Source organism: Oreochromis niloticus, linkage group LG4, assembly GCF_001858045.2.
Source record: "Oreochromis niloticus isolate F11D_XX linkage group LG4, O_niloticus_UMD_NMBU, whole genome shotgun sequence".
In the NCBI taxonomy this organism is placed as follows: domain Eukaryota; kingdom Metazoa; phylum Chordata; class Actinopteri; order Cichliformes; family Cichlidae; genus Oreochromis; species Oreochromis niloticus.
This window is the reverse complement of record NC_031969.2, coordinates 29,989,788-30,011,159: the sequence shown is the minus strand read 5'-3', so window position 1 is coordinate 30,011,159 and position 21,372 is coordinate 29,989,788. Positions and strand designations below refer to the sequence as shown.

General features: G+C 40.5%; 3 protein-coding genes across 5 annotated transcripts; all 3 read left to right on the top strand.

Moving 5' to 3' along the window:
* The first annotated feature begins 665 nt into the window (after window positions 1-665).
* On the top strand, window positions 666-6,681 carry rundc1 (RUN domain containing 1). Of its 2 annotated transcripts, XM_005469020.4 has the most exons (6): window positions 666-1,255; window positions 1,966-1,974; window positions 2,248-2,406; window positions 3,341-3,539; window positions 3,630-3,722; window positions 3,841-6,681. In XM_005469020.4, the coding sequence occupies exons 1-6, from the start codon at window positions 860-862 to the stop codon at window positions 4,701-4,703; spliced, it is 1,719 nt and encodes a 572-aa protein (XP_005469077.1). In that variant the 5' UTR covers window positions 666-859; the 3' UTR covers window positions 4,704-6,681. The 2 variants fall into 2 exon arrangements, with proteins under 2 accessions (XP_005469077.1, XP_003442653.1); XM_003442605.5 differs by lacking the exon at window positions 1,966-1,974 and having other exon boundaries at window positions 668-1,255.
* Window positions 6,682-8,986: 2,305 nt separating this feature from the next.
* rpl27 (ribosomal protein L27) lies at window positions 8,987-12,825 on the top strand. Its single transcript, XM_003442607.4, has 5 exons — window positions 8,987-9,103; window positions 9,609-9,691; window positions 10,773-10,942; window positions 12,300-12,410; window positions 12,740-12,825. The coding sequence occupies exons 2-5, from the start codon at window positions 9,611-9,613 to the stop codon at window positions 12,786-12,788; spliced, it is 411 nt and encodes a 136-aa protein (XP_003442655.1). The 5' UTR covers window positions 8,987-9,103; window positions 9,609-9,610; the 3' UTR covers window positions 12,789-12,825.
* Window positions 12,826-14,262: 1,437 nt separating this feature from the next.
* ifi35 (interferon-induced protein 35) lies at window positions 14,263-20,138 on the top strand. 2 transcript variants are annotated; one of them, XM_013269795.3, is made up of 10 exons: window positions 14,263-14,374; window positions 14,711-14,737; window positions 14,870-14,944; window positions 16,206-16,364; window positions 16,818-16,934; window positions 17,020-17,164; window positions 18,515-18,624; window positions 18,708-18,888; window positions 19,093-19,199; window positions 19,327-20,138. In XM_013269795.3, the coding sequence occupies exons 2-10, from the start codon at window positions 14,723-14,725 to the stop codon at window positions 19,537-19,539; spliced, it is 1,122 nt and encodes a 373-aa protein (XP_013125249.1). In that variant the 5' UTR covers window positions 14,263-14,374; window positions 14,711-14,722; the 3' UTR covers window positions 19,540-20,138. The 2 variants fall into 2 exon arrangements, with proteins under 2 accessions (XP_013125249.1, XP_003442654.1); XM_003442606.4 differs by having other exon boundaries at window positions 18,708-18,891.
* Window positions 20,139-21,372: the final 1,234 nt, after the last annotated feature.

Below are 21,372 nucleotides of genomic sequence, written 5' to 3'. Positions count from 1 at the left end.
GCTGACGTCGTACTGCTGGAGATTTTACTTTTTTTTTTCTTTTTTTTTTTTGAAACAGTGATTTCAGGTTTTATGTGGGCTCGTGCTGCCTCCTGTCTACCAGCAGTAAAAATTACAGCTTAAGTGGAAATCCAAACATCCGATTCTACGTTTCAAAATAATAGTCTAACCCGGAGAAGTAAGTTTCTTGATTAAATATCAAAACTGATTTTTTTAAAGAGCTAAAAGAGCACAGCGACAAGTAAAAATAAAATATTTAAAAACAAATGATAAAATCCGACACTTCAAATGAACTGTGAAATTATTTATTACATTAATCGAAAGCTTAAAGTTACATGTTGGCAGTAATGGTGTGTTTTATACATTGTATAAATATACAGAGGGACGTTAAAATGTGATTTGGCAGGTGGGGTAAATAATGAAAATTAAGTCACAGAATTATTTCGTTTGTGAGCTCCAGTAGCTTTTCCTTTGAGTGCAGAATGTGATCAGCTGATCTGCTCCTCCGGTACTCAGTGCAATTATAATCAAGATATAATCAAATGTTTCATTTCCAACGGCGTCCCTTTAGCTCATTTAGCTCATCCTTTTATGCATTAATGTATTTCCGATATTAAGTTAAACGTTTATTTAAGCTTTTATTTTGAAGACATGCGAGCCCAGTTTCCGGCAATTGACTGCGTTTACTTGACGTGCCTGCGTTTTGACGTATGAATCATCCTTCCTCCTAAGATGGCGTTGCACCTGTTCCGTCTGTGTTGATTCTACTTGTTTTCGGCTCAGCATTAGAAAATAAACCATCTTCCAAGCGTCGACATTAAAGCGGACAGGGTTCCGAAGCGAGGTCGGCTGTTTAAAGATGTCCACAGACGAGCTGTCAGCCTCGGATAGCGAGGCTGTGCTAGCCGGAGCAGGGGAGCGGTGGGCTCCGGTGGGCGCTGTGGCCAGCCCCGAGGATGAGAGCGGGAGCTGCGGCAGCGGCGCTCAGTCGAGGCAGAGATGCTCGACGTCCCCCAGCGAGGAGGAAATGACCTCCCGGCTGAGGAGGCTCGAGGAGGAGCAGGACTTACTAAACTCCTCTCTCCTCGCACTCACCTCTCACTTCGCTCAGGTCCAGTTCAGACTGAAGCAGATCGTTCACGCACAGAGCGAGGAGAAGGAGAGGATGCTGGCAGACCTGGAGGAGTTCGCCTTCAGGGGATGCCCGCATGTGGTGGGCTGCCGGGCTCAGGACACCAAGCAGCTGGAGAACTCGGTGAGGACTCTGATTTTATACTTCCTCCAGACTCAGTGCGCAGATGAGAAGTGTCATAATTTTAAAATAAATGTTTCCTTGTGTTGCTCTGTAATTGATCCCTATTATTACTCACATTCACTCCATATATTAGGATTGCTGTATATTAATGGTATTCTGTACCAAACGGTTGAAAAGCTGTTTCTGTGTCAACATTAATATTGGATAAACAATGCATACCTGTACTAATTGGTATCGTTTTCCAGCCTCCTCCTTTTCTGTCTATTCTGATGGGTAAATGCTTATAGCGCTATTAAACTGCCCTACATGCACACATGTACTCTCTAGCAGCCAGTTATTCTGATTAAAGTGTCTTTATTGCATCACAGGATTGGCTGCTGCGCCCACCTGTGTGTTGTTCCTGCAGAACTCTTATCTCTCATGGAAAAAATGTCTCCTTTTGTCTTTTGTCACAGGCGTGTGAGTCACAGTGGTGCAGGCTCAATAAAAATGCCTCAAGCAGATCTCAATCTGTTTAATAAAGGCTTGTGTTTGCACAGGGATATTGAAGCCACCTGCTTTGTTCCTGCCTTTTTTTTTTTTTTTAACACCTCTCCGGCCACAGCCTCGTGTCCTCGTTAGCTGCTGTGTGTGTGACTATAGATTTTCGTCATGTGTTTGACCTAAAAGCCCTTTTTCTTTGTCTCCCCTGTCGCATGCTTTGCTTGCAGGGCGATCTGGTGAGTATGAAGCGATACCTGATGTCTCGTTGAGAGTTTGGTTTGTGTAAAAGTCGTGTTCAGTGTTTGTCAGACCTTGAAGTGGCCCAAATATTCTGGGTTTTTCATCTTAACTGAAAAATGCTGGGAACAAAATTTCCGTTTATTGATGCTGGCAAAGCGTCCACACTGGTGTCTGTTTGTTACATGCTGTTTCAGTGTTGTGATGCTCACACTGTCAGCTCCTCCTGTCTGTAAAATCTAGAGTGACTGTTTGTGTTTTTCTCCTGTCAGAGTGAGAGGGAGAAAAGGGAACGTCTGGAAGCACAGAGGGAAAAACAGAAGGATCTCATTTTCCAGCTGAAGACGCAGCTGGATGATCTTGAGCGCTTCGCCTACCAGGAGGGAAGCTACGACTTGCTGCCGCAGTCCGTCGTCATGGAGAGACAGAAGGTGGGTTTGTATCAATGTAAACATCACAGCACTTAAATGCTCTTTACAGGTTTTCATGACAGCCTTCAATCGCTGTTTCTCTTTTAATCTTTACAACCACCAAAGTGCAAATAAAAACTTCAAGCTCTTCCACCGTCTGAAGTGTCCTTGGGTGCTTTCATAAACATTGCATAATGCTGAGCAATATAATGTGATGTTTGCGTGTTTCATCTCAGGTGGAACAAGTCAAATATCTGACCTCAACGTGCCCCGGGTTTTGTAAGGATATAGCTGTTTCTCTCTCATACCTATTAATACTTATGTCTTTTAAAAAGTAAAGAGGTTATCCTGTTATCACAAAGCTGTACAAGTAGTTATATTTATATTTGAGTTATTTTTTTTGTGCCTTCTCTTTGTCGGCATATCTGAAGGTTATATAACAGGAAATCAAAGTTGGTGTGATCTGGAAGGGTGAGGAACTTGAGACTAAAGCGAAAGATTTTGCTGTCAGGAAGATGGCTCTTTTATCTAGGGGAGATCACTGTTAAATAACCTGCTCGAGATCACGTTATGTTCAGAAGGTTTTTTTTAAATGAGGGTTGTTGGTTTTTTTTAAAGTACAACATTTTCACAGATTCATTCGCGACTATAAGCTCTAAGAGCAAAAGAGTTTCTCAGCTGAGCCAATCCATTATTCATTAGACTTTTGAACTGTGTGTTAGTGATGACACGCAAACATGAGAAAGTCGAAGTGATCTCCATGATGTCATCAGCCAAATTTGGAGCTAGTATCTGTTGGGTGTGCAAATAAGCAACTTTCAACAGCAACGTATTTACACAGCCATCAAGTTTAAATTTAAGAATGTCCTTAACATTCAAAAGCTCCTACTTCCTCTTGGAGGCAGTGACATTACACATAAGGCGTTTAACCTTCAGCCTGTCTTGTGCTTTCCAGGTCATCATTGACGAGTTGATCAAAAAGTTGGATGTAAACCTGAACGAGGACATCGGGAACCTGTCACCTGAGGAGCTGAGGCAGAGGGTGGACGCTGCCATTGCTCAGATAGTGAACCCAGCCAGAGTAAAAGAGCAGCTGGTGGAGCAGCTCAAAACACAGATCAGGGATCTGGAGATGTTCATCAACTTCATCCAGGGTATGCAGCCTTCTGAGCTGTGCTTTTGCTAGCAATGAGCTTCATTTTTAATTTCATTCACATGATAACTTTGGCATTTTCTTCCACAAGATGAGGTGGGGAACCCTCTTTTGTCAGATGGACGCAGCCAGCAGCCACGCGCAGCAGGGACCAACACCAGATCTCCAGGAGCAAAGAAGAAAGGTCGGACACTCTGTGTGTTTGTTGTATACAGGGATTGTTTGATTGTTGTAGCGTTTGTAAAGTCTGTGAAAATGTGTGTTCCTAATATGCGTTTTTCTTGTGGTTCTTCCTGCTGCAGTGGACCCAGAGCAGGCCCAGAAGATGCGAGAGACCGGCCTGCAGTTGATCCAGAAGGCCCTGGCCGTGCTGCAAATCTTCGCTGCCAGCCAATTTGGCTGCGCAACTGGACACGTCCCCCAGAGCATGTGGCCTCAGGATCTGTGCGTGCAGGACTATGGACCCCTGCTGCAGCGTCTGGAGGCAGCTGTGGAGAAGGTGCGAGTTCTGGGATCGCGTAGGCACCCATCTGTCGAACACGTTGTCAATTACACCAGCAGCTCCACACTGGGGGCCCGAGACGAGCTGACAACGTCTGTGAGGAAGGAGCTGGCCATTGCTCTGAAAGACTTGTTGGCTCACGGCCTCTTTTCACCCTCTCAGACCATGAGCGTAGTGCTGGCACCCATCTCCTGCCTTCTGCCTTACAGACCGGTCCCACAAACCATGCACCCATGGGAACTCTTTGTAAAGTACTACCACTCCAAAAACGGGAAGGCCTTCGTAGAGTCACCAGCCCGCCAGCTCTCTCAATCCTTCGGCCTGCACGTTGGGGCCGGCCCAGTAACCGTCACGCCTAAGCAGTCTCTGCTGTGGGCCATTCACACTGTGCTGAAGGAGCATGGACGTTACAAGCGAGGACCAGACTCGGAGTTCAAAGCTCTGGTGTGCATGGCTCTGAACGAGCAGCGGCTCGTATCGTGGCTCAACCTGCTGTGCAAGTCGGGCACTCTGATACACCCGCACTATCACTCCTGGAGTTACATGGCACAGACCGGCTTCGAAGGAGCCCTGCGCATCCTGGGTCGCATCAGCCACCTCAGGTTTAACCTCCCTGTGGATCTGGCTGTTCGGCAGCTCAAGAACATTAAAGATGCTTTCTGAGGATGAGAGTGTTTGTTTTATCAGCTGAACTTAACTGCTCTTACCAAACATTCAGGACCAATAGCATGACTTTGTGCTTTAAGTATGTAGCCTTTTAAAGGTTATCTAAGCAGCAACCCTTCTAAAGTTAAGTGCAAGTATGTGATGTCTACACTACATGCATGGGTGATAATGTCGTGTTAGTCTGCATTCCTGCTATATTAAAATATCAAAGACTCTGCTGCTTGTACTGTAAAAATGCCTTATTGTGGAGATGGAGATTACCTCATCTTTAGCCTTCCTGACCTTAGCGACCTGTGCTGCTCATCATACTGTACCATTCCCCTGTCGTACCTGTTTGTGGCGTGAGCTATGCAGCGAACATTGTGTGAGAGTTTTACAGTAATCACTACTGTAATTTCCAGTCAGACAATCCAGGAAGTAAATGAATGAGCGGGAAGTTTGCTCTACCGTGGCCTCTCCACGGTAAACAAGAGCTGTCACGGGTGATTGTTCTTAGTGAAAAGTGCAGTGGCTTCTGTTTCGGAATGAATAATTCAGCTGGTAAATCATGTGTAGCAAACTGGCTAAACGGCAGCACTCAGGTCAGCCCGTAAAGGAAAACGCGCGTTACGGTTTCCTCCGCTGAGGAAAACCCAAACGGGTGGTGTTATGTAAGAAATATGCAGCTGTAGCAGATGAAGCTGTTGTCACTTCTGGTGTTTCAGGTTTGAAAAAAGCATTTTGACCCTGTATAAACTGCTGCTTTCCTCCTCCTTCCAGGTGTAGTTCAATCCAGCTCATATAGATGAGAATATCCCAAAATTGACATGATTGTAGATGTAAAGTTTTTTTTGTTTTTCCATCATCCTGAGACAGCTCAGTTGCACGTCCTAAATAACTGAATGTATAAACCGTAGATGCTATTAAAGCCAGAGTTCACCCCAAAATTGAATTTCTATATGCTATCGTTTGGCTGTTAGTGCTGCTTGTTATGATTTAAAGCCAAAACATCGTGAGATTCATTGGGAATTCCCCACCCTGTGATTTCTGACATGCTAGCTTTAGGAGGAGGGACAGACTGCACAGTTCCTGAGCCACCTACTGCCTGGTAGTTAGCACAGGTGGTACAAAAGATGGACGTAGCCACGGTGACCAGTTGGTTTGTGTAGTGTTGTCATAAAGCCTCGAGCACCATCTTCATCTCTGTCCTTTGGAACAGGGATTTGACTGTCAATCACAGGTTAAATGCATTACCGCCACCTTCTGGTGTTTTGCTGATTAGTTTCCTACACAAAGGATATATAGTAGGGATGGTCATGATCTTCAAACATTTGAATAGTAATTAATATATATTGATATATACATATATATATAAAAATCAGTTTATGGGACCGACTGTGTCATTTAGTTTCTATTCAGCATAAGCATATATTTCTACAGCTGAGCAGATATCTCTGGAACCACTGCAAACCAAAACCATTTAGAAGGACAAACTGCACTAAACATGAGAGGACTGTCGTGTAAATTTGATTTTGGGGTGAACTGCACCTGTAAACTGAGTGTAGTTTAAGTCTTGTTTCTGGGACTAAAGCTTCAGTGTTCCTGTGACCACAAGTATGTATCAAACCTCTGAGTTTATTTCCTGCACGAGACCAGTGCACCATGTGTTACATGAATGGCAAAGTGTGTTTGGGATAGGTTTGTTATGTTTTTCTCATTCTTTCCCCTTTTTTTGCTTTTTGTTCAGCTGTTGTGTTATTTATGTATTGAGACATATTTATTTATTCAATAGCTTAGCTCAACAGTTAACTGTTAAAGTAGCAGCTGTACTGTAACTGTAGCAGTTCAGTCTGGTAACAGCAGAAACACTGGGTCATCTGTTTATGTTTTATTATATATTGGGATATGAACGATGTTTATCTTTTAGTTTTTAATCTTATTTAATGGAACCTTGTCTGTAAATGAATTAAATGTAATAAATGAACCGCTGAGCTTCTCACAAGGCTTTCTCTTCTGTTTCTAAAAGCCTAATGGTAATGCCCATTGAGAGATGGCTTAATCTAGGTTATTTATTTATAGCTACAGTCTATAGATTAGACTCTAATGCCAATGATTTGAAGAGAGAACGGCTATGAGAATGCATCCAATGTTTATGTCCTGCTGTGCAGAACAGAACGGGCAGAATGTGGGTCGCAGCTGTCTGAAAACAGCTCATCCAAACAAGAGTGAGTGACTGAAGAGGAGGAAAAAGTAAGCTGAATAAAAACAGTTTCAGTTTCAAGCCACCAGAGTGCGTACATTTACATTTGGTAAAATGTGACTGTGAATGCATTAATATGAATGAGGTATTTAAACACAGCAGGGAGCAGTCACTGTAGTTGAAACTGTGATAACAGGATAACTTTTAGCCAAATGACTGCACTCACACAGGTGCCCAGCAGCAGTGCAGAGCAGTGGATTGGTTGAACAGTTGGGTTAGGTTTCTGATTTACTGAATTCACAGATTTTACTGACATTTCTTTAGGAATTTTGAGATAAATCACATCTACAGCTTCATGTGTCTGTGAAGTGAATTGTACCGATTCCCTTCAAACTCCTACAATAAACCACCATGAATACATTCAGTTCTGCCTACTGATTGATGATTTCTTCACCAGTAAGTGAAACTGCATCCAAACTGGATGCAGTTTTGCACAAACTGAGGCTGAGATGGTTTGGGTCTTGATCACATGTGTCTAACACAAAGGGACTAACAGCCCTTCTCTTTGATATTTACCAGTAAAAAATTAAAATTCAACCCTGAACCTGTTAGCTAAAATCCACTGTTATTTCGGGATGTTTAATGATGGTGAAGGTCAGAAGTTGCTGTCTTATAACAGGAGCAGGGTTGGACGGGTTTATTTGGTTTGTTTGCTTGTTTTTTAACCCTTGTGTGGTTTAACCCTTGTTTGGTGGACCATCATTTGCATCATTTTCTGTGAAGAAAATATCAAATAACACATTTTCAGTGACTTCACATTGTAGCCCTTCCCCCCTACACGGTTATATCACACACAGTGTTTGGATCCACTGGACTTGGGGATCATATACAGTGAGTGTGGAGGTGTTGTGCCCCTTCCCCCTGTCCTTCTCATATGTGGCTTCCTGTTTGAGTGTGTGTGTGCTTTGCCTCTCTGCTCCTGTTTTTTTCCACACAAGGTTCAAACAATGGGACATTTCAAGCACCTTTCACAGGAAAAAGAAAACACAAATATAATAGAAAACTATCAAAAACTTTAAAACTGATGTTCTTGAGGAAAATAAACTGTTTTGTTTGTTTGTTTTTATACCCAAATTTGAACCAAGTATGAATGGAAGAGGATTAGGGCCAGTGGAAAAAAGTGGGCACGTCTTTTTCTTTTCTTTTCCAGAATTCAGAGAAAAAAAAAGGTCAAAATTCTTGCTATTTTCTTCTTTTATTGTAAAGCAGTAAATTTCAAAATTCATGGATAACAACAATAATTGTAATGCACATTTTACCCCTCTGCCTTATGGGAAGGAGCTATAGTTTCTCACACTCAGTCCCAGCTGCAAATCAAGGGTGATGCACAACCTAAGATTGTCTGATAAGAGAGCTTCAGTGACTTTACAAGGCAGTATGATGAAGTTTTTAGAACATGGTTGCTTTCATCTTTATTAGAAAAGACAGATAAGACAGAAAACAAAATAGTTCTCTTCATAAATGGACAGAAGTAAACACCAAATAATAACCATGTATGTGATCTGTATTGCTTGGAATTGGAATAAATAAAAATCTGTTAGGTATTTGTACATAAATTGCTATGGGTGGATTGATTTAATGTAATGCTCGGTAATGTCTTGGGTCCACCAGACCCGCCAACATCATCTGAGTAAAAAACATTTGCACAACACCACAAAAGGTTTAATGGAGCAAAGCATGAGGATGACTACATCATCGGTGTGAAGGCTCTTAATGTCAGGGGACTGAATCCTGCTGCAGATGGTGCAGATAAATCTCTGTGATTTTTCTTGTTACCCTATTTACACTAATTTCTTTTATTTAGATTTCATAACTGAGTGTCTATGCCACCGACTGAAAGATTTCTGTGTCCCGCGTATTTGTTTTACTCTAAAATAACTTGAAAATTGTTCAATACAGTGAAAATCTAAAGAAACCTAATAATCCGCCTCTGGTGTCTTTTTTCTTTAGGTTCCTATTTTTAAAAAGAAATGATAAAATAATAACTTTTATTTAATGATCGAGTTCTGGTGAATTTTTTATTTGATAAAAATTAATAAACAAAAAAACATTCACTTGCCGATACTTACGGATGTGACGTTGGCAGACCGATGGGTCAAAGTTCAGCTAAACCTTGTGGACTTCCTTTCCTGTTAGCGGTGGCCGTAGAACAGCATCAGTGAGTGAGATTTCCCTTGAAACAATCTTCGTCCATCGCTCTAAATTCGCCTCATTTTATCATTTTTTTCATGATACATAGACGGCACCGACTCTGTTAGTTCAGATGTGGCCGTTAGTTTGTAGATTTTGTTTGCTAAAGAAAGAAAATAAGCAGATATATCGCAGCGCTTCGTCCCCGCTGTGCTCTTTTCAACATGGCAGCTTCCTTGATGTGTAGACGCTCAGAGTCCCCTTGAACCGCTTGTAAAATAAGACTGTTTATGTGTGTAGACATCTTATTGAGCTGTGTTGGTTTTGCTATAAGTAAAGGGGCTTATGCGGTGCACTTAATAATGTGTCCGAGCAAAATAATTAAAATGAAAACAGTTTGGAAGCGGTTAGCCTAGCTGAAAGCTAATGCTAATGTAGCATAAACGAGAGGCCGACTTGGAGACGTGTTGGCGGATTGACTGGTTTGATTTGATAGTAACACTGAGTTTAACTGTGCCCTCTATTTCTGGCAGAAATGGGCAAGTTCATGAAGCCTGGGAAGGTGGTGATGGTCCTAGCTGGACGCTACGCCGGGCGCAAAGCTGTCATCGTCAAGGTAAGATCGAAGAGCTTCTGGGAGTTTTGTTAGGCGGTTAAAAGAGTGTGCTGATCGTATGGCACATGTGCCTGAATATGTACACACCAAGCTCTTACCAGATTTGTCCATCTGAAAGACAAATTGCCACATTTGTCTGCATGTTGAATTTCCAAGAATACAAATTTCAGGCCATGTGATGAGGCGTAGAAAAAGTTCTATTACAGTCCATGTATCCAGTGTTTCCCATGTGTTTCAGTCAGACAGCCCACAAACATTTTGTTATAACTACAGTTGGGCTTTGTGCTCAGAGCTCATCACTTCATGTAAATATATTGGGTGTAGAACTAGGAAGTGGTGAGTAAATATCTTTGTGGAGCCTACAGGTGGATGCTGGGGAGCATGTTACCTGTGGAGCACAGCTCAAGCTCCTTGCTTAAACTAACTTTGCTCTAGTAGTGTTTGGAGGTGTACACACGTGTGTGTGCTCTAGGGAAGGAGGCATCTCTTTTTCAGAAGATATTCTAAGATGGGCAAGTTAGCGTATGTCCATAGTTAAGGTAGCTGAATCATATTGGACTGCTATGACATACCTGACCAGCTGGAAGGGAAAAGATGAGATGGGATGAAACTGAGTTTATATAATTTCCTTTGGGTTTAAAAAAAGTATAGTGATTCTGATAACAATACCAGATGGTGTCATTCCCTCAGGTGGAAAGAAAAATAAAATAAAAGGCTGGGTAGCTCACCAGAAATAATTGGCTTTACTTGGGTGGGCAGCACATTCAAGTAAAACTGATACGTGGGGAAACACTGATATATTTCTTTGCCTTCAAATACATTGAAAGTAAGCTGGGATTAATATTTAAAGATTGGCCAGAGTTACTACTTAATCATCCCTGTGTTTGTGTTTAGCACTTCTAAATTCACCCTTTCCTAGCATTTTTTGGGGGAAATGCTTCTCTCACCCCAGGCTCAGTTGTTTAGGGGTAAAATTATTGCTCTGGAAGTTCATTTGGAGTCTCCATGCTCCAGTGGTGATTTAGCTTTTCGTCTTGTGTTTCGTGTCTCTCTGACGTTACATCCTCCTGTCTGCCCACAGAACATTGACGATGGCACCGCTGACCGTCCCTACAGCCACGCTCTGGTCGCCGGCATCGACCGCTATCCCCGTAAGGTGACCACATCCATGGGCAAGAAGAAGATTGCCAAGAGGTCCAAGATCAAGGCCTTCGTTAAGGTGTTCAACTACAACCACCTCATGCCCACCAGGTCAGTGTCTAATCTACATTGACATAATTAGGTTTTCCAATAAAGAAAATAAGGTGGTGGTGACAGATGAAGTCTTTTGGAATGTCTTATAAAAAGTGTCGAACAGCTGTAACATGATTGGATACAATATTATCAAGAAAGGCTGTCATTTTAAAAAAATATTATATTATTGTGAAGCACTTTGTGGTTTTTATCCTGTGGAGAGTGCTATATAAATCAATAAAGTAAATTTAAAACATCTGGTTGATTAAATGTTTCGAGTTTAATCGAGGAGGCTGGGTATTCTTCTTTCAAATATCCAATCACAGTGTTCTTCCTATTATTTATTATTCCCCACAGGAAGACGCATTCACAGATAATCAATGATAATCAATATTGTGAAACTTGTGTAATGACACTGTTTCTCTGAGTCTCATATTCATAAATCCCAATTTAAGCAGAGAGGTGGAATGTGTGGTGTCTTCAGATCAAAGTTTTATCACTGGAGATGTTTTTGTTGCCGTTTGTCCTTTCCAGCTGTTAACAGCTGTTCTTTGCTTCTTTGTTTTTTTTGATGCCCTTGTTTTAAACGACCAACATGCTTGACTTGCGTTATGCGTTTGATCTGAATAATTGTCACTACTTCAGGGTGAACGAGCCACTTAAGTAAAAAGTAGTCTGGATTTTAGGACAGCTGTTTTGCTCCGTAAAGTGACTGATCCCTTTAAGTACATAAATAGGTCTGTTAAATGCTGCTGTCACTTTATCTGAACAGATGCTCTTCAGACATCTTTGGTGCCCAAAACCTATAAAAACTATAGAACATAGAACTTTATGTGATGACGAAAAGAGATTTTGCCTAATTTTTTTATTTATTTTTTTAACTGAGGCCTGGTTTTCAGAATGTGGGCCAGTTATCATTTTGTTCCAGGGACTTTCCTTTTTAGACTGAGGTATAAAGAGGTCTGAAAGTCATCCTGCTGGTGCTCGCTGGTATGTGATGTTCAGCTGTTGATCGAAGATGTGATCAAATTGAAATTTGTAGAACAATGTTGAACAAGGCTTCATTGAACAAGAGGAGTCATTTTTTATCAAACAGCAGTTAGTTGCTGGTTGGCATCAGTGGCTTTTTACCCACACAGGCTGCCTTAAGTGCTTGATGTGTCTGGTTCAGTGTAACGTTGAACAAACTTGATGCAACGCTGAAGAAGAACGTCAACTTGAACATTGAGCAGGTTTATGATCCATTTGTAATTTATGAATCTGGAAGCTAGTAAAGCGATACTGATTGTTCATATCTTATAGGTATGAAGGTGCTCAGCAGAGTCAGCCACTGGTGTCAATAACAAAGGCTTTAACCATGTTTTTACTCCTTCAGATACTCTGTGGATATTCCTCTGGACAAAACTGTTGTGAACAAGGACGTCTTCAGGGATCCAGCTCTCAAACGCAAAGCCAGGCGGGAGGCCAAGGTCAAGTTTGAGGAGAGGTGAGTCTCCCTGATTTCCTTTTGATTTAACATCAGAGGATTTATGTTTCGATTTTTAATAAAGTACAATCAGAGTTACATTTTTCATGATTTCAAAATGAGTATGTGCTCCAAAGTAGAGTTAAGTGGATAAAAAGTCCAGTGGCAGCACAATCAAGGGAAAAAGATCCCATTATGATCAAAATAAACCTGTTCTTTGATACATTTTGTCATTTGCTCTTAGCAAGCAGTTGGTGTGTGTGCGCTCCCACATTCTAATCAGTGATATTTGCTTTGTTTGACTGTTTAATCAGAGAAACTGAGCTCACCTCCTGTCTGTTCTCTTTCAGGTACAAGACGGGCAAGAACAAGTGGTTCTTCCAGAAGCTCAGATTCTAAATTCACTTGGTTTCACAAATAAATGTTTAAAAACTGATTTTGACTCTGACTCATCGTGTTTGTTTAAATTAATGATGGGTGGGGTGTGTTTACTTGTACTGAAAATGTGCCTGTCTTTTAAAAGTATTCATGAAATATTCTTAAGGATTCCATCTGGAAAACTGTGGAAATACACTTGTAATATTCACCAGCTGCTGAAAAAGTAATCTGAGTTATTCTTGGTTACAAGGATGTACTTGCACCAAATTACCCTATAACGTAGTGCAACTGTCTGACCTCGGCACAAAATCATCATTTATTTTTATTTTTTTAAATCTTTGAAACTGGTTGTATGATATTTTACTGCCTGCTTTTAACAGTGATTGTAACAGCACTAATGTAAACATTTGCAAAACTGATACTGGAAACGGACACGAGTTCTTTCTTCTGAAAGAAATCTTTCACTGCTGCTTCTGTGTGAATTTGATCAGTTAAAACAGGTTAATACAAACTTACAGGTCCAACAAAACAAAAGTGACTAATTATGTAATGAACATTTTTAGCATGAGAGCATAACTAGCATAATGTTCAGAGCAGTATGGCTCAAATACTTGAACATCCAATAAGGATGTTATAAATGTAGCAGTGTAGCAGAACCCCCTGCTGAGATAGGGGTCACCTTTTCATATTTGTTTATTTTTTAAGGTATCTGAATTAAAATCAGGCTACAATGATAGAAAAATCTTCACTCTACCACGAGCTGTTGGTACGTTGTATTCTAATCAGAGCTCATCAGGCCTTTTGTATAGTGTTTGGCAGTTTCAGGAAAATCACATTTTGATGTTAAGAAACTTAACTGCACATGAGAAATCTTAAATATTGAAGATTTATTAAATATTTTGTTCACTGGGTACACGTGTAAACATGACTGATGTGGGGATGAACTTTAAATAGGTGAAAACAATATTTTAAGTCTTTGAAAAACATGAAAATGGCTGAATCGATTTTGTATTCTTCCAAAAATAAAATAAAAATATATACAGGAAATACCCAGATTTATCAACAACCATCAGATCAAGCTGGTGTGTTCACCCTGAGACAACTACCTGACATGTGTTTGTACTGCAATGCCTGTTCTCAAGTTCCTAGATTTGCCCCTAACAAATACCACCCACCTTATCACTAAAAAATTGTTTGTCTTTTTGGTTGTTTGAAAAAAAAAATATGTGAAAAACAAACTCCTGCTGAAAATCATAACAGCTCTGCCACTTGACACAGTATAGCTCATCCTGACCTTCTCTATATAAGCAAAAAACACGCTCTCTCGGCATGAAGGTATATAGACATATATATATATAAGGAAAGAAATGAATCTGAATCATTTTTTTCCTCTCATAAAGTGTTTCGTAGCTGTTGTGATATAAGATTCCGTATTTCCCACGGGAAGTGAATGCAGCATTTTGTTTGTTTTGAAAGCAGTTTGAAGCAGCTCCCCCTGCTGGTGGGAAGCGGCATTAATTATACGTAAAGGCGCAGGGGATCCTCCTGCGGGGAAAGAGAAACTGAAAGAATGAGTGTGAGTTCAGGGCATTGATCGTCGGAAGGAGGTAGGTTCACTGCGGCTGCTCTTTTAAAATAAGAAATAAACCTTGATACAAACACGAAAATTCATATCTAATGTGAGTGTAATGTGGGAGTTTTCATCTGAAGTTTGATTTAGGAGATTTATTTCCAGGTTCAGAGTAATTAAACTTACTGAGATGTAATCTGTGTGTGGTTTAAAGCAGGCCTGCAGTACATTTTGTTGTTGTGAAGTTTACCTTAGCTGTGTTTTAGCTGTTAGACTCTCAGTCTGTGTCGATCCTCTGTTAAAAACCTCATTTAACTGTTCGCGGTGAGGGACGGTGTGTCACATCTGTAATATTTTGTTAACTTTTTTCCAGGTTACTTTCACTATGTCGTCAGACGAGGTGAGAGCTCGTTTTGCTTCTTCCTGTTGTTGTTGTCGTCTTTATTGTCGGTTTTAAACTACACGCGTAATGCTGCTCTCGCTGAAAAAAATATCTATTTAACACATTCCGTGTCTCCGTGTTGTGTTTCAGGACTTCTCTCTGGTTCCGGACCCACAATCCGAGGACACCTTGGAGGGGATTAAGGCTTCAATCCAAAATTACAAGGTGCAGCTTCATTACACTTTTAGAGAGTTTACCTCCAGTTACACGCAGGGCTCCAAAACTATTCATATGTCTCTGAATTCAACCCAATCCTAGATCTAGAATCCTAGGCTGAGGGTGCTTCGGTTACTGTGGTCCTTTTTTGTGGAACAAGCTACCTGCTGACCTGAGATCAGTTACATCTCTGTGTATATTCAAAAAACAGACTCAAAACCTTTTTTTATTTTGAGACAGGCATTCTAAACGTACACAAGTTTGATGTTTTTATCTTCTGCTTTAAGCATGTGGACTTACTAAAACTGCCATTTCTAGTAGGGAGAAAGCTCTCTGTCAGGTCCAGTACTCGATTTGTGATTTCTACCTCCACTAAGGAGGTTATGTGATTAGTTCTGTTTAGTGTGGAGCACTACTACCCAAGAGGTCGCATGAACATTTTACCACAGGGGTGATGTCGCCAAACGTAGAAGTGGTTAAAGTTCTGGAGTCAATCCAGATCTGCATCCTGGACATTTTGGGAATATTATTTACTATTACGAGATAGATCAGGAGTGCACATTTTGCATCATATAATCACAAATGTATATCAAACTTCTCAAAAAACTGCAAGGTAATCGAGTTAGCATTCTGAATCCAAGTTCTCATACATCCACGCTTTTATCACGAAATCATACAATTTAATTAAACCTTCATGGCTTAATGGGTCAAAAATGGAAGAGTATAATAATGTAGACATATTGTAAAGGACACTTTAATGCATGTTGCACTACAGTGTAGTAATGTCCCTGATGAGATGAAAACTGAAAACTGAATGTGCAGGCGTGTGAGGTTCACTGCATGTCTCTGTGGGGCTCTGGAGATTTGTCCAGGTCCTGCCTTTCGCCCAAGTTCAGCTTTTAAATCAGAAACACTTCCACTAAAGGTGTGTGTGTGTTGTTCTGTAAACAATGCAGATTGAGCCGCTGTCTATCTTAGCTGGACGCTCACACACAGATTCAGTTTTGGTTAAATAAAGGCTGAAATACATATATACAGCATAAGCATGCTTTATTTATTAGAGCAAAAGAACAGAACTCAGAAGAGATTATGTGTTATTAAAATAACTGTTCAGTGTTTTGACATAAATTAAACTCCCGGAAGAGTTGTTCTGTTGTTCTGCACAAAATACAACCACAAAAGATTGTGTTTAAAGAGATGTTACATGTCATGCTGATTAGACATCAATAATAACAACAGCCTGGACTCAGCTCTACCTCTGTGTCCACAGAAAAAGTATGACCAGCTGATGGAGGAGACAAAGGAGCTGACTAAAACTATAGAAGACCGGCGAGATCTGAAGCAGCAGTTCAAACAGCGCACTGACAAACTGACCCAGGATCTGGAGGATGACAAACGCTCCTACAGAGACCAGCTAGCCAATGAAAAGGTAAAGCATGTGTGACATAAACATGCTTATTTCTCAGTGTTTTTCCGCCACCATTTAAAGCACTGCGAATAAATATTGAGTCAAGCTAAAGGAATTTTTCCACAGCACTTCCCCTCAAGGGAAAAATGCTGGTAAGATGGCAGATGTTCAATAACAGGAAGGAAACAAGGAGTCAAGACGACAGATGATAGTTATTCCATGAATTTTAAGGTAGCGCCTTGGAAAACAGGGTGGGAGTTAAATATGAAATGGAAAATTTTAAGTGAAAACAACTCATAAAAATATATATTAACAATAAAAGAAGCAACACAGTGGCATTAAACAACAATTAACAAAATAGTAAATTGTATTGTTAATATTAAATTAATGTAATTTTTTTTTTTTTTTAAAAAGCACTAAAAAGCAGCACGTTAGAATCCCACAAAACTTCAAATGCTTTTTGATTTCTTCTAGTTGAAGCTGGATCAGCTAAAGCAGGAGGAGCTCAAACTGATGGCGGAGATCAAGGAAACTAATGCCGCTATTAAGGAGGAAGAGGCCAATAAGAAGCACCTGATGCAACAGGCAGACGTACGTTAACCTGACGGGACACACCTCCCTCTGCAGCCCGACACGCCGTGACCTCACCCCGTTAACCTGTACCTGCTGATTTCAGGTGTTCACCTCTGTACCAGAGAGGGACATGGTCTTCAAGGGAGCGACTGGAAATGCAAACAACAAGCAAGAGTTTGAGATGAAGCCACATATTGTTTACCCGATGGATGGCGGGACGGCGCTGATTACCTTCGAGGAGGAAGTCGGTGAGTTTGTGAGTTTTTGCCAGCACTGGCGTGGTTTAGATATATCTGCGTTTGTTAAAGGAACCAGGTGATTATATCTTATTTTTAACAGAAAGATTAAAAAGTGTGCATAAAGTATTAAAATGCTCATTTCCATATTTTTATTCGTGCACTGTACCAGAGGAGCTTTGCGTGACTTGCTGTTCAAAAGAATCTTTATTTTTCTTACTTTGGGGCTTGGTGCAGGACCTCTAAATTAAACAAGGTGCTTTAGCTCCTCCCCCTTTAAACCACCTATAGAAGGTTTAAACAGCAGGTAGATGGATCGCACTCACAGGTGGAGCTGCATACCTGAGATATTAGGACTATCTGCTCATTCTGGGATCAAACAGAACCAAGAAGAGAAAAAAACGATTGCTCAGAGCAGTCTGAAGCCTGACTTGTTCATACGCTGACCTCATTATTTGTTAAATATAGTCATAAATTATTGTAGTAGTATAGTATAGTAGTAATAAAAAGGACCATATTTTATGTTATTAGTCATATGACTAAGAATTTTAGGTCAAACATAGGAAATAAAAACAAAGTTTTTGGCCTAAAACATTCAAAGTATAATGCTGTTCTTTGGATCTTAACTAGCACAGTGAAACAATATAACATATCTGACGAGGTTTTAGCTTGACGATAGCAATCAGAATATTCATAATATGTAGTTGGAAGACTGTGAATTTATCTTTCTGCAAAAAAAGGGAATTTCTTATTTAAAACAAAGTCAGGTCAAATAAATTCTGATATAAAATAAAAACAAGTAAATAATAAATAGATGAATGGATAAGGGGAAGAAGATGGATAGATGACTAATAAATAAATGCTGCTTTAATAGACATACGTTTTCGTGCCTCATTCAACAGAAAAATTCAAAAAGCATGTTGATACATGTATGTATCTTCAGCTGCAGGGCCAAACTGAGCCACTAGGGGGCCTAATGTCACTTTGCAAATCCAGCTTTCAAACAGCTACTTGGCTGCAAGCAGGAAGATGCTTCTTGCATCTTATTTGGCTTTAAACTGGAGATGTGGAAAGCACTACCTTCAGAAGCGCATCACATTAGACGGATTATTAGTTCTTTATTATTATTTTATTAGGGCTCCAAAATGAAAGAAATAATCTGCAAGATGAATCTTCAGGCTCTCATCGTTTTGGCTGCATGTATTTGGAGCAGATTCCAAACTTCTGACAGCTGCGGGAACAGAAAATAATGTCTTTTCGCTATTTGGCTATGTTTTTTGTTTTGGGGTTTTTTTGTTTTGTTTTTTTTGTTTTGTTTTGTTTTTTATTTAAAATCCCGGATCTCTCTGTTTCATTTTCCAGTGGCAAGGAAGATTCTGGAACTGAAGAAGCATCAGGTGAATCTGGGAGAAGAGTGCAGCATCACCGTGGAGGCCAGGCCGGTTCATCTGATGTTGCCCAAGCTGGTGGAGGTAAAACGAACAACCACAGCGAATCAAAGACAGCGTCGGCCTAGGTTTAGCTGATCTGCTCACGTGTCCCGTTGTTCCCGCAGATCGACTCTGAGGTTTGTTCTCAGCGTATTTTAATCTCCAACCTGCCCAGAATGGACACTGACACTCTGCTGGACAAGCTGCAGATCCATTTCTCCAAATCTAAAAATGGAGGCGGTGAGGTGGAGGACTGTGAATACCTGTCTGACTCTGAGACAGTGGTCCTCACGTTTGTGGAGAACAACAGTGAGCATCGAATATTTTACCCTCATGTCACAGGACACAGTTAATCCAGAGTAGAGGATTGTTTAAATGAAACTTTTCATCACAGAGACAAGCATAACTCTGTGTTTGGTGGATTATGATGTTCTAAGCTGTGCATATAAAGAGTAGTCAGGATTGTTGTTTTTGACCACCAGCTGATGGACTGTTTTTTTTTTGTATTAGTTGCCAAACGTGTGGTACAAAATGAGTTCCATGACTTGAATGTCCAAAAGAAGAAGCACACAGTGAGAGTGACGCCTTTCCTCAACGGGAAAATTTCAAACCTGAAGGTAAGAGCATTTATCAGATTATCTGTATCTGCTCTTACTGAAATTCTAATAAAATATATTTTAATAAATTTGAGTGTTTTGTGTGTGTGTGTGTGTGTGTGTGTGTGTGTGGTGGATCGTCCATTAGACCAAGATGACGCAGTGTCCTCGGACAGTAATGCTGACAGGAATACCCGACATCATGGAGCGGGAAACTCTGCAGGACCTGCTAGAAATCCACTTCCAGAAAAACACCAACGGCGGGGGAGAAATCGAAGCTTTCCTCTACAACCCGCTGGGTCAGCACACCTCTGCCGTGTTTGGAGGCACCACACCAGACTCTGAGGATGAGGAAGAGTAGATCCACCGCTGCTGCTTTGAAAAAGGTTCAGGGTTAATATCATCTACCAGAAATGAAGACCGGAACTTGTTTTTGTCCCTTGCTTGAGAGAAGTCAGCATGCATTTATAAAAGTTATTATTCAAAGGGGATTTTTGGCATCGGAAAAAGTGTGTGGTAATTTTTCTATGATTGCAGTCTAGTGATATTAAATCTGAGATTAAAGTGAAAGTGTATCTATAAAGTATTTAACCTGGGTAAATACTGTGGTTTTATAGTCATGCAATACATCTTGATTATTTTTGCACTGATGTAAACTGCTGATGAAACCATTTCCAGTCTTAGTGCAGACAAATGTAAATTACCTAATGTAAAATATTAAACTGTATGAAATGAAGGTTTTTTTCCTGCTAAAATGGAAAAAAAAAAGTTTAGTAGTTGCGCCATATCTCATTTTTTTCTTTCCATGAAAAAGGTGGCGGTGTCCATCTTTAGTTACTGGAGAAGTGTCTGGATTTCTGTATGCAAAGCAACTGAATTACTTATTTTTGACCTTGTCGGATGTCATGGGGCTCCATTTTATTGTATTCATAAAAGAATAAAAGTTAATTCTGAGAAAAAGTCTCTTTGGACATTTGGTGCTTTTGACACGCTTGTATCTGAAAATGGACAGATAACCCTGACCAATTAAATCATTCAAGGATAAAAATGCAACTTATAAAGCCAATTATACACTGTGTCTTTAGGCACTTTGTTACTAGCAGCCTGTCACATAAACAGTAATTCGTTCCCATTTTTTCAGATCAACCACAAAAGATGCCAAAGATAACTCTGACAAGCACAAAATTGTATTTTTGCACCAACAAGGATTTCCCAGAGTTTTTAGCTGAAAACATGGTGTGCATGCAGTCTGTCCTTAAAATTACAAACTAAAAAAGTGGAGGACAAAAGACGAGGGGAAAAAAAACGCTGACAGCAGATGCCATGTCTTTAAGGGGAAAAGACAATCCAGCAAAGACTTGGCAGAAGACCTGAAAGATCTGGACCTTCAGCCGGTCCGTCTACTGTTCACTGAAGCCTCGACACAAACGGTCTTGTAGATGAGCAGCTATGAAGAGGCTATTTTTAAGGAAAGTGGGCGAAAAGTCAGAGATATGCCAAATTACACAAGAACTGGAGTGAAAATCCGTGGCAACAGATCTGATGGGAGTGAAGAATCCAAATCTTAAATATTTGGTTTAATCTTTGTCAGTATTTACAGAGGAGGCACAATAGACGTACGACAGCGAGCGTCTAGAGCCATCTGTAGAACACAATGGAGCCTCTGTCATGGTTTCAGCCTGTGGTCTTGGAGATTTTGTCAAAATTGATGGAATTACAAACACAGAAAAGTACGTTTTGATCCATCTGGAAAGCATCAGGGTTTGACCTCCTCAGAGTCTGGACCTCAACAGTATTGAAGGAGTGTGGGATCATCTTGACAGGATGGAACAACTTGCAGAGGTTTGAATGTCCTTCCACAAGCCTGAAGAACTAATTCTGAAGACTACTAAAAGAACCTGTTAGACCTGTGGCAGTTCAGGATGTGTTGAGGAATAAAGACGGTCACAGCAAATATTGTTCCAACTCTGTCTTAGTCTTACAGAATGCAAAAGTTTTCCACAATACCATAACAGACACTCACCAGCCACTTTATCAGGTACACATTCAACTGCTTGTTGAAGGCTGCTGATGGTGCTGTAAGTGTGAGGGATTGTGTCTCTGTTTGATCCCCACAGCCTGAGTATTGCTGCTCACCACAGTCTACCCATCTTCTAATGGCTCCTTCAGCCACACCACAAAGCTTAAATCATAA